Here is a 16,077-nt window from a genome sequence, read left to right as displayed (position 1 = left end):
TGTTTTCTCGCAGTTAAAACCAACTTTTGACCCTTTTAGGTTGATACGTGTGTGTGTCTGTTTGTTTCTGCTCCATTTTGAACAACAGCATTAACTCAGTGAAATGATACGGTATGATACAGGAGGTGTGAGATCGCTATCGCGAGGCGGAACCTTCCATAATTGCTGGCACGCTTGAGCAATGTCAAAGATTCTCATCAGGTCAGATGACGCAACTGTCTTCATATAATCAAAACACGTGATTGCAAAACAGAGCGTCTTTTTTATGTGCTCCCTTAAAGACGAAAAGGAAAACATCATTGGAATATTTGATTAAAATTGAGCCATGCATGTTGTCCTAGGAGATGTTTTCATTGTATTATTTATTTTTTTATGAGTATAAACATAAACAGAGTAAAATGTACACTTGGAAGACAGTAAAACATAATTTTTTACTCAAAGTATTTTTAGTATGTTCAAGAGAATTTGAAAAATCTATTAAAGAAATTTTAAGTAACTTTTGCAAGGAGATTTTGACAAAATTGTACTAGTTTATGAAAAAAAAAAAAAAAAAAGTTATACAAGGGTTGTGGAATGAACTCATGACCTTCAGCTTGAGAGACTGCCACTCTACCACCTGAGCTATGCCACTCCTGTTGTTTGCTTGTATTATTAACACACAGGAGGACCGGCATGGCTCCGGGATTAGATTGGCTGTCTCCCAACCTGAAGTTGTGGGGTTGTTCCTCAAACCTCGAGTGCCCCCTTTTTCTTTTCTTTTCTTTTTTATTATTATTATTTTACTCCGTTTAGAGTGGGACCAAATAGACTCAAAATCTGCAATGGAAACACTTGTCATTTTGTGTAAACAGTAAATGCCATATTTTATGTCACTTTAAATTATTGGTGAAAGTCTTCACTTGAATCACATCTTTTTAGTTTTATTTCAAATCTGTTGTGAACCCTTGATCACGGTTCAAATATTTGTAGGTCTGCTACCGATGACTTGTGTGTCAAAAGTCTCTTATCTAGTTCAAGGAGGTTTCCATGCTGGCTAATTTGAATCTGCCTTCCACCAAGTGGGTGTAGCGGCCTCATTCTTTCGTTATTGTCCAATGATCAAAGGGCTCAACTTCAAAGATTAAAAAAACGGCTCCGTTCAATCGATTGTCAACCACAAAGTTATTGGGATGACATTTTCATTTAACGCGGCTGTTCAAATGCCAGATCACTTCATAAACGTCGCATCATGCCTGTTCTGCTTACACCGCACCTTGAAGATGTCACGCTATTAATCCAGACTATCCATATTCAAATCATCAGTCAAAAACATCTTTTTAAACAGACATATTCATTGTAAATGGCTTTTTATTTGTGTTTTCTTTGTGTATTGTTACAATATTGCCACAATATAACAAACTGTTGGTTGGTTGCTTGGCAAATATTGAGCAATCATCTCAGTAGAACTCTGTGCTGTCGACTCATTAGTATTATTGATCTTGTTGTTCGCCTCATTTGCATGAAAGTTCAGCTTAATTGATAATGAAACCATGCAAATGTCAACCCTTTTTGAAGTTGCAATTAAAGAAGCGTCTGTCAATAATGATTTGGCTGGAAAAAAAATTTGTGGCCATGTGCGGATCTTTGATGCCTCACAGTTAACACTTAAGCTAAAGAGCACACGGTACGCCTGTGTAATTGCTGCAGTCAATTAATTACCACATCATCTGCTTAACATAACACATGCCGAGTGGCTGAAACGACACTAGTGTACTTCAAATCAAATTTTATTCGTATAGCCCTTAAGGACATGGAGGGGCACAGAGAAACCATCTGAGGAAAAACGCCCAAGGGTTTGGGATGGGTTAAAAATCAAAATGATTTTTTTTAACATTAAATGTGAGGACAAAAGGTTCAGAAAATGGATGCATGGATTCATGTTTAATTTTTGTTGTTGTTAATGTCAAATCACTCAAATGTGCTAAGTGACTTTTAAGTGACTTAGATAATTTAGTAAGTGTCACTTAAGGTGCCTGAAATAGACCAACACATTACTTTGAGAAAGTTCAACAAGCAAATGGCTACTGTGCATTTTCACGTCAGACAATCATTCCTCATATCTCCCTATCTTCGTGGACAGTTTTTGTGCCAAGACATTTTAAGTCACGGTACAACTCTAAAGTTTATCGTCGCTGGCCTCATTCAGTCACATTTGTCCACAAACATTTCAACTATGTTACCCAAAGGGCAAGTCACATGAGTGCAACAGCGTCGTGCTTACCTGCAACTAAATATTTTACTTTATATTCGCGGAGGTGTGGGACACGAGTCGACTTAAGTCCTGACTTACGACTGGCTTAGCAAAAACCTACGAAAGACACAACTTGAATTTCACTTGGCATCCATGAGATTTGACTTAATTAACTCATTCACTGCCATTGACGGTTAAAGACGTCAAGTTTTGCAAGACCACTGTGACTCAGTTTTTGAATTTTGTTTTTTAAATGTAACTAGTTTTAGTTCATTTTCAGGGTGGCTCTGTTAGTTTTTATTAGTTTTAGTTATTTCAAAAATGTTTCATTTTGTTTCCTTTTCATTAGTTTTAGTATTAGTTTTTCTTTAAAAAAAAAAAAAAAAGTGTATTATTTGTGTGCAATATTTAATAAATACCATGGTAAAATGGAAAAACGCAACAATCTTCTTATCTAGCGTTGTGTTTCGAGTCGACTGAATTAAATGAAAAAGCAGGCAAGGTGAGTCCATTGGAGCCAAAAGTCAAACGCGCAAAATTGGCACTTGAGGGCAACATCATCTAAAGGTGTTTTTGTATCATCTGCTGCTAGATGACGTCACTTCTATGCGCCACACTGTCAAACGTCCTTATTCCAGTCAATAATCAAATACATATACTTTTAAAATTAACCCTGTCGGAGCCACATGTTGTTTTTGCTATTCGCAGTAGATGACCACAGGTGGCAGTGTAGGCACTACCTGACCCTCTCCACCCTTCCTCCCGATTCTTTTTAAGCACAGGTGTAGGTGATTAGGAGGAGGGAGTGGAAGGTCAAGCGGTTTTTACCACTCGCAAGCACTTGCAAACATGCATTCCTACATTGATTTTACGGATAGAATGTCAGTTGTGTAGTTAGCAGCATAATTTGTGCTACCTTTGTTTGTTTTGGTTTAAATCATTGAAGCCTTTTTTTTTTTTTTTTGTGGACAATTATTGGATAAGTCGAGCGTGTCAAAAACATCTCCCACCTCCATCCACGGCGACTACAGGACCCAAGGTTAGTTGCTACAAACCACAAAGGCTCAGGTGTTAAATTAATTACCAAAGGTAAATGTTTTTTGAATTTTTGTTTTAGTTATTTAGTTTAATAGTTTTAGTTAGCTAAAATAACCTTGATTCCAAGTCCCATTTATGGTCATGAGTCAGCTGAAGCCTACCTCAGTTAACTTTGGGTGAGGGGGACTAGTTGCTCGCCAATCAGAGGACAAGTTACAATATACAGTTGAGGAAATATTTTATTGAAAAATATATTCATATTGTATTCATAAACAAATAAAACATAAGAAACAGATCAACATGTAAATACAAGTATATACGACAAAGTTTGATGAGGTTTTCGGTATGCAACCTGACGCAGTATTTTTAACTCATTGACTACCATTGACGGAAAAAGACGTCAAATAATGCATTTTTACTGGGCTGGCAGTGAATGTGTTAAACACAATGTGCCAATATATTTTGTGATTATATTGCAGCATCCTTTTTTCCTTTTTTAAGGCAAATTTTGCTTAAAAATCCGTCAATTTTGGTTACATCTCATCTTAACTCATTGACTGCCATTGACGGAAAAAGATGTCAAATAATGCATTTTTGCTGGGCTGGCAGTGAATGTGTTAAAAAACATTGCCACGGTTTCATAGTCTCTCTCCTGCTCTATTTCTCTTTTATACTAAATTTGCATTTGTTTCATCTGTTGGGTAGTCTTCTGTGGTTTGTTCTTCCCCGGTGTCCCTTTGCTCGCTCTCTGCTTCGGGCGCTGTGACTATTTGTGTAGTGTTGCCTTCTTCCATTGCGCTGAGGTTGAGACTCAGCTCTTCTTTCTCATTCAGTATCATCCCTTCCTCTATCGCTTTCTGCTCTTTCGTTTTCCGCTCTTCCTCAAGCTTCTCTTGCTTCTCCTGCTTCTTCATTTTCCAGAAGAAACACAGATTTTTCTCCGGGTAATTGACTTTAGCCAGAGGTAGCTTAAAGATCTTATTAGTTTCTGTGGTGATGAGCAAAAATGTGAGCGCAGAGAGACAGAAGGGCCACGTGCAGGCTGGGAGACCAAACTGTAGGCAAAATATAGACTTGCAGTTAGTACTGATGTAATCCTGATGCGGTTTATTATCTGATTTATGGTTTAGAAAACATACCGCGGACATGATGTTGGCGATGGCAGAGCCCAGGTAGGCACAGAAAAAACCTGGAAACCAGAAAAGAAGTGTGTATGACATTGAATTATGACACCTATCAAACCTCAAACAGGATTGCGATGCCAACTCACCACAAGTAATAGCAAGCAGGTGCACTTGCCAAGTGAGGGCATAAAACATTCCACCGATGGCGATGCACGCCAGCACGCAGTTGTATCCCCACAGGCCAAAATAAATTGCGCCAAATGGAGCAGCCAAAGCCAAGCCTGCACAGCAAATATGCAAATCTCAATAGAACCCCACCATTAACAATCAACGTCTATTTGGGCTGCTCACATTTGGTACATTATCATTGTCATCTTGGGAGACATTGCGCTTGCATAATGAAAAGTAGTGCTGGGCGATATGCAAAAATTCTATCACGATATAGGCTATTTTATATCACATTAAAAATATGCCATGATATATTTTCAGTTTTTTTTTTTTTTTTATTCTACAACACACTATGACTGTTTACATTTTCTCATTTTATGTTTGAGTGATATTAAACAGATGTGTATCAAATGAGAAATGCATCCATTAGTGGTGCTGCTTTATAAAATTATCAAAAGCAAACAGAAGAGGCACAGTGACTCACAAATTTTATTCATCTAAATAAGAGATAAAAAAAAATGTTCAGACAGAAATTAATTAATAATAATAATAAAAAAAAAGATGAGCTCTAATGTGCTATGTAATTTTGAGAACATTTATTGTGTAGATTTCAAAAGTCAAAATCAAAACTCAGGCACTGTGAAAAATAACATTTAGTGATGTTAAATGTATTCATTTTAGTGTATGCATCCATTTTCTGACAGGCTTATCAATATTAATAAACATTTAATCCTCCTCCCGACTGACATACGTGATTCCAGGACACCATAACAATCACATCACTTCCTGTTTACCAAAATGTGGAGCATGAATTTGCAAAGCGTGCAGCATTAGTTTCTCTCTCCAGATACTCATTAAATTGGAAGCTTCCCGTTCGCGAAGACGTGAACGAGTCAGTGGGTGAACGTGTTGCCATTTCCGGTTCAGGAACGATTCAGTGAGTGAACGTGCTACCTCCATTTCCCCGTTCGTGTACGATTGAGTGAACGTACTGCCATACCAGTTCAGTGAGTGAGTGATTGTAGTCGTGCCACGCGTGATTTGCCAAGTATGGAACTACTCTCAGAAACGTGCTTCCGTGCTGGCGGGGAAAGGCTTTCATTATCATGTGTTTCTCCAAGCTAACGGCTAATGTGGTTATCCTTCCACGTACTGGCTAGGGGCAAGCGCATAAAAACAAAATAGAGTGAGTGACAGTCTCCCTCTCACCAGCACATTCGGGTGTGCCCCACACTGCAGCAGCGGTGAGATGACGTTGTTGGGGATAACGACTGTTAACGACTCGGTGAACAAATCTTTTGAACGGTTCTATTAAATGAACTGATTCTAGTGATTCAGTTCACCAAAAAGAATTGTAATGCCCATCACTACTGTGTGCAATAAGCATGCAAATGAATGATTTTGTCCGTTGAACAAGCGTTCTGTCCCCAATTTTGTTTGCTCTAAGTGACAAATGCCGATAGACACGAAAAGAAAAAAAATCGTCTTCACGATTATATCGCCCAGCACTAATGAAAAGATTGAATTTATTTCCCAAACCGACCTGAAAGCATGCCGATTGTCGACCCGAGGACAGCGTGAGCGCACGTGATGGGGGAGGAGATAAAGAGCGAGATGATGAAGATGCCTCCCGTCCAAGGGTTGTCACAGCCGTAGACCTGGCCTATCCCCACAGGCACGGACATGAACAGCTGAGGAGACATTTATTTCCACAAGTTAACAAGAACAACTCAGAGGACTGGAAAATACAGTCTATGGACCTCTTAAATTCAATATTGACATTCTGAAGCCTATGAAATGATGATTTCTTATGTTGTCAAATGTAAAGTAAGCCTGACCTTGGCAAGATCAATTTCCTCCCAGGTGATATTGGGCAGCTCAGTGCGTGGTTGGATGAGGACTTGGGGGAAGTGGTGGTTGTAGTGACCTGTGGCCACCATGTGGAGGCACACCAGGATGTTGAAGGGCAGCGTGAACACCGGCAGATCCCAACGACTGTTAATGGATGCCAAGGCACTGGACACAACTGGGCTGAAACAAACAAATGCAAACCTAATTTTAATTTGCTAGTACGGTGAACTTATTTGAGCCAAGAGCCAAGATGGTGACTTGATGTGCATCATCAAGGAGCAAAGGCTTGCTCTAGCTAATTTCTATGATCTCCACAGCTAGCTATTATACCAAGTAGCATGCGGGCTAATCCATTCAACCAACGCAGATTCTACCGTTGGTCACAATACAATGTGAGATTCTACGAAAGGTAAGCCATTTGAAACGTAAAAGGACAATTAGTTTATATAAAATGCGGCAGCAAAGCGTCTGCTGTCTATAATAAGCTTTCAAATAATTGAGTGTCGGGTTTTATAAAATTATTTGGACACTATAGCCTATCGTGTAGCTAAAGCGCTAAGTAATATTTTTACCCAGGAAATGTTTTATTTAGTTATGAGTCCAACCAGAACTTGTTCACTGATGTTACGATTAGCAATTTGGGCTTTAGGATTGTGATTCCGAGTCCAGCCACGAATTCTCGAATTCTATTCTAGACAGGAACGTGCATGGATTTAGTCTTTATCGTCGCAGCTATAACCGTATCGATCGTCTTCTCCCAGACAAGGTCAGAAGCGTATAATTGAAGATAATTCTGATTCTGACAATCGAGCATTGATGCTCATGTTCACTCCTATGCACAATTTAGAGATTTCAGTGAGCCTCCCGTGCTTACCACGAGTCCGTTGTGTTTCCACGCATTGTCACATCTTACATAGGACTGGTTTGACTACATTTTGGAGATGATTAAGATACGACATTCTCTTATTTAACTTTAAAAAATTTGTGCTTTTTTTTTTTTTTTTTAATAACATGTAACCTGTAGGATGACATTAATGTAAGCGATGTGCGCGTTAAGTTTGCGCATGCACGGGGGGAAAAAAAATCGAGGCTACCAACTACCTTATCAATTTGAATGAGATTAGAGTGGTGATAATCTTTGTGTAACTGTACAATTTAAAGCTTGCAAGTCAACTTCCCCAATGTCAGTAAACCACATGCTTTGCATGTTAAAAAAACAAAACAAAACAAAAACAAAACAGCAACTTTCCAGCGGTTGAAACGTTTCTATCGGAGCTGATTCCATCGGATCCAATTCATTTTCAATGACCGTTTGGTAGTTTCGCCTACCCAAAATCTACCCATAATGCACCTTGAATTACCCATAATGCACCTTGATTTCGAGATGCACACTTCGCTTATTAACACTCATTCACTGCCAGTCATTATAGAAAATTTTTACATTTCCAATACTCACGTGATATTACATTCAATAATTATATATAAACCGAATCTACCAAATAACAGAATAGACTCCCTACTTTTTGTCCCGTCCCGTTCTTTTATAATTGACAGCAGAAAAATGTAGGTTTGCCAAAATACAGCCATTTCTCCCATGGACTCTGAAACTGTGTTTATTTCCTATAAAATGGGGCAATGATGTCATCTACCGGTGGTTGGGCATCAGTAAAGTTGTTTCCAAGTTTGATATTTACAGTGGAGCATGCTCAGATTCGCCCCCATTTAGCACCGCTCTAAAAAATACAATTGACAAGTATACTTGTCAAAGGCAGTGAATGAGTTAACATCTTACCACATCATGGACATGAAGATGTTGGGCAGCAAGAGCCACCAGTACCAGTTTCCTGCATTGGAGAAGACGGCCATCAACAAGCCCACTAGGATACCGTTGTAGCCGTACAGTCCTGCAGCAATTGCACCCCTAATGGGGGGAAAAAAAAATAAAAATCAGACAGACATTATGACAGTCGAAATTTCCAGATCTTTTTGAACCTATACTCCGAATGGGAGTTCGTATCTGTGTGGCGAACAGCCCGTGCCACTATTTCTATAACAGACGAGTGAGCTCACTAACCTGTTCTGTCGCAGAATGAGGGCTGAAATGGTGGCAAAGAGAGTTCCCACAAAGCCGTTCAGTGCCCACCAGTAGTTCTGCAAGATGAGGCCGGCGAAGATAATGAGGCCACTTAGCGGGTTGTTAACAAACATGACCTGCGCAGCCCCGCGCAGGACCCAGTCCAGCAACTGGAACAAAAAAAACTGTTCTGGGAGACAAAGAAGATAGTGTTGATTGTATCTTTTATCTGCATCAACATTTTAAACACTCCTCGCACCATGTGAGTGTCACAGGTGAGCTGGAGCGAATCCCACACTTTAGGAGAGAGGCGGGGTCGGATGACACGTATACGTCTGTAGACAATTTAGAGCAGGGGTGTCCAAACGTTTTCATTTGAGGGCCACGTACAGAAAATCAGAAGGACGCAAGGGCCACATAATGTTATGAAGAGAAATTGTGTTTAGTCCTAAAAATTGTACAATTAATTTATTTGTGCTTTTGCATATTTAGAAAAATGCTACAGTACATAAACCAATTTATTTGTAATATGGCAGTAGGGTTATTATAGTTTGGGAATTTTTCATTTGAGTTTTTATTTCATTTGGTGTTTTTTTTTTTTAAATTTAGTTAGTTTTAATTAGTTTTCAGGGTGGTTCTGTTAGTTTGTATTAGTTTTAGTTCTTTAAAAAATGCTTAGTTTTCATTTCAGTTTGTTAGTTTCAGTATTAGCATTAGTTTGTTTATTTATTTATTTAAATTAAATTAAAAAAAATGTGTCTTACTAACAATATTTAAAAAAAACACCATGGGAGCGATGTCATCTGAAGGTGCTTTTCTATTGGCTGCTGCTAGATGATGTCACTTCTGTGTAACATACTTTCAAATGTCATTATTCCGGTTTATATCAAAACAAATCTACTAAAAATCACATTTGAAATCATCCTCAAAGGCTCATGCATTAAATTAATTAACAGACTAAAACGAAGGACATTTTTGCTTTAATTATAGTTTTAGTTAGTTTTGTAAGCATAAAATGTAGTTTGTTAGTTTTCGTTTTTTAAAAAGCATTTTTATTTTATTTCGTTAACAAAATGTTTTTTTTTTTTTTTTTAGTTTATTTTGTTAGTTTTCGTTAACTAAAATAATGTTCAATGGCACCTGTGTTTTTCGACACCCTCCCTTCTTACTTTGACCATCTCCAAACATTTTTGTTTTTATTAATTTATTTGAACTGAGTCAAATGCCATTTTTAGGGCCGTAGTTTGGACACCCCTGGTCTATATATATATATATATATATATATATATATATATATATATATATATATATATATATATATATATATATATATATATATATATATTTTATTTTATTTTTTTTCATTTTTTTTTTTTTATTTACTTATGTATCACCCCCCCAACCCCACCCGCCCCCATTGGAGCCTATCCCAGCTTACTTTGGGCGCAAAACAAACTGTAGCCTGGACAGTCGCCAGCCAATCGGAGGGCAAGAGGAAAATACTGTGTGCTGTTTGCAATACTGTATGTATCAGCCATTTGTGTAAACTTACTTTCCATCCACTTTGCAAAAACCGCCATATCCCCTGAGAAGTAGGAGACCCCCTTCAGGAAGCGAGCCTTGGCCCTCTGCCGGCACGTTGGTTGCGCCTTCTGGACGGTCGCCTCCGCCTGCTTGTCATTGTCACGCTTCAGGTCAAGTTGTGCCATCAGGGGTTGCAGTTCCTGCAGCAACAATTCACAATTGAACTTTGCTCTGATAAACTATAAAAGCGGCATTAATCGCTGAGGATTTGCGTACATGCACACTGGACAAAGATTTTGATAATCCCGACAGGGTCCTCAGAAAACGGAGCCATTTCATTTTACAAACGTGCTGCCTCCAAATTTATAGCTCATTTTTAAAATATTTTTCTTGCCACTGTTGCAGAGGATGATTTTAATAATTATAAAGTGTGTAATGAGAAACGTTATTAAATATTTGTTCCCTTATCTATATGATTGGCAATTATTTTGGAAAGTAGCAATTGGTAACCAATGTTTCAAACTATACCACATTTAATTGCCCAAATATAATGTATCATTGCCATATATTCAGAGATTATATTTCAGGTTGGAGCCAATATTGTTAAAATAGAAAAAATACACGAATATACATTATTATTTTTCCCCTCTTACCTTTGTAAGATGTGATCCTGGCATATGTTCAAATGGTCAAGAGCTTCATGGCTTGTCGACTGCCACTCTGGAGAAATCTGCAATGGTTTTTAAAGCCTTGCAGCAAAAAAAAGAAAAGAAAAAAAAAAGCAACTCCTACTTTGTTTCCTCCTCCTCTTTCCTCCTACCCATCTCTTTGCTCCCTCTGCTAATCAATTGTAGTTCAATCTTCCATCATCTCTGCTCAAACGAGATATGCCCAACAATGCTGAAATATGCAACGCACTTTTTTTCCGTTTACATTCTGTTTTGTTTTAGCCACTGTTACTTGCCATACGGATTAACCTGCATTTACTGTACTGTCGGCATTTCCCGCAGGCCTTTAGTCTGTCAAAATTATTGACTTGTTACATAAATCACCCAATAGTCAAATTATCTATATCAATAGTCTTTATCATTTTGAAGTGTGTCTATGAGAAATCTTGTGACGTCACCGATGTGATTTTGTCTTTCGTTGTCGTTATTTCAGGTGCTAAAAAAAAAAATACATCTCTCGCCAATGTGAGATCCATTCTAGTTTAGAGGCAACAATGTATACAGTTGAGATCCCTGTTTATGTATACCAATGCTAGGAAAGGGGGGGGGGGGGGGGGGGTGTAACAAAAACCCTCAATAAATTTTTGGACTGCTTTGCAGCAAGTCTACTTTCTACTATCCAATTGTGATACCTTTTTGGAATTATGGCCAAATTGTTTAACCTTTGTTTCATCAGACTACAACACATTTTCCCCACTTAAGTTTGGAGATTTTATGTTTGTCATTCTTGTCACCCTACTAAATAGCCTAGACATATGAAGAAGCCGGGAGATTAGTGTCGCGTAATTAAAAAGCCAGTACTTGCCAGAAATTCCTCACGCTCCTTCAATGTTGCCGTGCAGCTTCCTTGATCAGTTCTGTTCTCGCCTTGACACTGTTGGGCCATATTTGCTCCACTTGATCTTAGGGATGAAAAGATAATGGCAATATTGTAATATCACGATATTAAAACTAATATATGTATATGTATATATATATATATATATATATATATATATATATATATATATATATAATATATATAATCCTCCACATGTCACGATATTAACTCATTCACTCCCAGCCATTTTCACAGAAGCAATCCCGTTCGCTCCCGGCTGTTTTGCTGGATTTTGACTGATTTTGCAAGTTCAATTGCTATAAAAGCATGGAACCTACCAAAAGAAAGATTAAAGTCTCTTCTTACATCAGGAAAAAAAGTATGTTTCTATCTGTTTCCGTTTTGCAGCAATTAGCATTAGTAATTTAGCTTTTTTTCTAGATGGCCCTGGTTGATCTCCTTTGCTCTGCTGCCACCTGCTGGCCGGTTGTGTAATAACTACCATTTCTGCAACCGTTCTTTGCAATTGAGAGGCTGCATCAAAGCCTTCTGTATGCTCTAGCTCTAGCATTTAAAAAAAAAAAAAAAAAAAAAAAAAAAAAAAAGCATAAATACGTCTTTGGGACACTTACAACATTAAAAAAACGCATTTAAGCAGCACATCTGTTAAAGTCAGGTTGATTTCCATTTGTGCAGTTCTAGCACCCTTCCGGTGGCTAGTTTTTTTAGTGCAGCTAAATTTTCACAAGGCATATTTTGGCCCTTCTTCTATGTTTAAAATCTACGCAAATGGTCAGATGAAGGGGCACGTAATATGCTTGTGAACCAAGTTGATATGTGGTGGAACTCGAAGGGTGCGTGCATTAGCAATTAAGTGCCTCAATATTAAGTGTTATTAGAGAATTTAGGTTATTTAATTTATCATACTCAATAATGTGTTCCTTAAGGGGAAATTCAACTAACTTACCATAGAAGCTTTAAATTATCTATATTATTATTATTATTAGTAGTAGTAGTAGTAATATAATAATATATTTATCTATAATCAACAGCTGTGCCATAGGAAATTAACGGAGTTCACTTGTCCCAAAAAAGAAGCAATTTACCACAAATAATTTATCTTTGTTCATGTATTGCTGACCTCGACAAGCAGGAAAATTATGTCTTTCACTAAATGACAAAAGATGTATCCTATCCACTTTTTTTGACGTTTTTGTTGTGCAGCCGCCATATGCTGTGAGATTTTTGTCTGATGTAAAATATGTGCCTCGTCTCAATGAAAGTTGTAAAACACTGAGTTTACATGTGTTCCAACTTATCACCAAAATGACACGTTAGTGTAGCAACGGAACTCCGTCGTATGACAAGGACACCCTGGAAAATTAAAACATCTACAGAAATCAATTGATAGAATAATAATACAGCATACATCAGGGGTTGCATGTCTATAGAAATTTTTATGTTGGTACTTAATATATGATGAAATATGAGTCATCAACTAGTTGCTGATGACATCAGATGACTTTTTTTTTTTTTTTTGCAGGAGAGTAACAAAAAAAAAAAATAATCATCGATGGGCAATAATCCATATTCACTGCCAATGGACGGCTAGTTACACTACTACACAGAACGTTAATGTCAGTACAAAATGGCATCCACGTGGGCTGGCTTGCCCGCTGTCGTATGATGGTAAAAAAAACATCCATTCGGAGAAGATCCACGCAGGCACGGGGAGAACATGCAAACTCCACCCAAGAAGGCCGGAGCCTGTACTCGAACCCGAGTCCTCAGAACTGGGAGGCGGACGTGCTAACCAGTCATCCACCGCTTTAAAGATAAATAAAAATAAAAAATACAAAAATAAATAACTCGTCTCATGCAGTGATAGCAACGTGACACCCTGATAACGTGGCACAGCTTGGCCAAACAGGAAACCTGTTCCACGTAGTGGTAATTTGGCATATGCAAATAAACATAGCCCTCGCCATGTGCAGTGGAATAATTGGATGTTCTCCTTCCACTTTGATCTGAATAGTTGTTGCGACAAGTGGCTGTGTCTCCAGAAGTCCATATCACGCTCTGAACAGTGCGGGGTATTGATTCAAATTTCTTCAATCGATTCGATTTTGATTCACAAGAGTTCAGTTTGAGTTGATATGTTGATGTTATGTTACGTGAGGCTACTGTGAAAAATATTTTACATTATCTAACACTTAAATCAACAACAAAACAAGGTGATTGTGTCTATTATCGCTGATCGTTACAAAAGCAACATAACAACATACAAGAGAATTCATATGGGGCCACAACACTGACAATAAGATATAGTATTGAAAAAAAAATGTCATTGTGGAAAAAGCTGCATTGACGTTGAAACAAGTATTGGCATTTTAAAAGGTTGTATTGAAAAATAAATACAAACATAAAAAAAACAACTTTTCTTTAACCATATTTTTTTGTATTATGTCTTCTTCAATGCCAATCTTTAGATTTTTTTTAATTTTATTTTTTTACGCTTTCTCTTTTTTTTTTCAAGTGTCACAGGTTTTCAGTTTCACTTCTCTTTTTTTCAGTTTCAACTTATTGGCAGTGTTTTAACGTGGAGGGGCGGGCGCGGGTTTGGGGGCGGGGCTTTGACCACAAGAACGCCTTCCGGCTTTTCAGGAGAGGAGAGAGGAGAGCGCGCGTTCTGTCGGCTAAAGGCAATACCTGAATTCCCTTTGGCATATATTATACATATTTAGCTAGCATGCTAAGTGGTTTACTACAGAAACACTGACGCCACAAGGTTATATGTAGAAAAAACACAAACTTACAGGTGGTTTAGGAGTTCCTGATGAACTATTGTATCCATGAGTCTCTGACGATATGCCACAGGGAATTCATTTAGCTGTTCACAGATCACAATACATCACAAAAACAGTCGTAATGATTATAGGAACACATTAGTACGTCAACTTACAATATTTCATCCCATGGCAGTAAATTAATTTGAGTAAATATTTTTTTTACTTTTTGCATTTATGTGCTATTTTACCTCCATTCTTTTATATTTCCATCCATCCATTTTCTGGACCGCTTATTCCTCACAAGGGTAGCGGGGGGTGCTGGAGCCTATCTCAGCTGGCTTTGGGCAGTAGGCGGGGGACACCCTGGACTGGTAGCCAACCAATCGCAGGGCACACAGAGACAAACAACCATCCACACTCACAAGCACACTGGCACATGCCATGCATGTCTTTGGAATGTGGGAGGAGACCGGCGTACCTGGGGAAGACCCACGCGGGCACGGGGAGAACATGCAAACTCCACCCAGGAAGGCCGGAGCCTGGACTCGAACCCGAGTCCTCAGAACTGAGAGGCGGACATTCTAACTACTCTACCACCCTCTTTTATATTTATTTCATCTAATTTATTATTTCAATCTATTTAATTATTTATTCAATCTTAAAGTATCATACTTTTATACTTAGGTTTATATCTCAGCCCATACATTTTATTTAAATTACACCTTTAATATTTTCTTGCCAATGTCTCCTCAGAGGTGACACTGCACTAAAGAGTTGCGGAGGGTCGTACGTACAATGGCGGAGCCAGAGGGGGGGCCGGGGTGGCACGTGCCCCTGCTGAAATGTGATTGGACCCAGCAGACGCCAAATGATTGACATATCACGGCACCGGCGCAGTGACGTCGCACGCCTGGCCGATGCAGCCTGCCAGCATTTTTTTCAAGCAGACGCCTACTAATTGTTATGGCCCTCCTGAACAGTGGCTGGCGCTACTTACGACAAAGCATTATAATCCACCTCACTAGGAGTCTGGAGAAGGAGAATCATCTGTTTTAAGGAGCAGTCTCCTGAGTACCGGTATGCTGATCCGACAGAACACCGGCACATCAAGAATGCATGTTGGCGTTTGGCTATATCATGTTTGTTTGCCTGTGAGACGTGAGTGACTGTTTAAAATAACTTTTATGTTCAGATTATGGGTGTCAAAATTGTCGCGTTATTAATCTCGTTTACTTAAAGTGCCTTTAACGGCACTGTTTTTTTTAACGCTCGATTAACGACCGCTCCTTATTTGGAAAGCCTCTACTCAGGGAATTCTAGTCACCACGCAGTAGAAACGTCCACGTCAAAACTACCCAATAGAAATGCACTGGAGCTAAAATACAGTGTTTTAAGGGGCAGAATATAGGTGGAGGAGCCATTTGGACTGTGTCTCACCACTACCACCCGTGCCTTGCTTTGAAAGAACGCACTCTGTTAGCCGTTGCGTTCGCACCGAGCACCAAGAGACGGCCATGGGCACTCTGAAACCCCTGTGAGAGTAAAAGCCGAATGGACGCCGTCTTGACAGTTGGAGTGAGCCCAATCCTATTTATCTTTAAATGTGAGGCGTATTTTATTCAGCATCTCCACAAAATATCTCATCAAGGTGAAAGTGAAACTACCGATGTGTTCGCTGTAACAGTAGATTTAGTATATTTGTGGGGACTGTTGTATTTTACAGTTTTAAAA

The 16,077-nt window shown here is 38.6% G+C and overlaps 1 protein-coding gene across 1 annotated transcript; it reads right to left on the bottom strand.

Moving 5' to 3' along the window:
• Positions 1-3,489: 3,489 nt before the first annotated feature.
• slc14a2 (solute carrier family 14 member 2) lies at positions 3,490-11,272 on the bottom strand. The gene is made up of 9 exons (XM_077522193.1): positions 10,663-11,272; positions 10,038-10,209; positions 8,486-8,675; positions 8,204-8,332; positions 6,399-6,591; positions 6,104-6,251; positions 4,539-4,673; positions 4,408-4,457; positions 3,490-4,323 (listed from the first exon to the last, which is right to left on the bottom strand). The coding sequence occupies exons 1-9, from the start codon at positions 10,684-10,686 to the stop codon at positions 3,937-3,939; spliced, it is 1,428 nt and encodes a 475-aa protein (XP_077378319.1). The 5' UTR covers positions 10,687-11,272; the 3' UTR covers positions 3,490-3,936.
• Positions 11,273-16,077: the final 4,805 nt, after the last annotated feature.

Source organism: Festucalex cinctus, chromosome 5, assembly GCF_051991245.1.
Source record: "Festucalex cinctus isolate MCC-2025b chromosome 5, RoL_Fcin_1.0, whole genome shotgun sequence".
NCBI lineage: Eukaryota > Metazoa > Chordata > Actinopteri > Syngnathiformes > Syngnathidae > Festucalex > Festucalex cinctus.
This window is presented reverse-complemented; position numbering and strand designations above follow the sequence as displayed.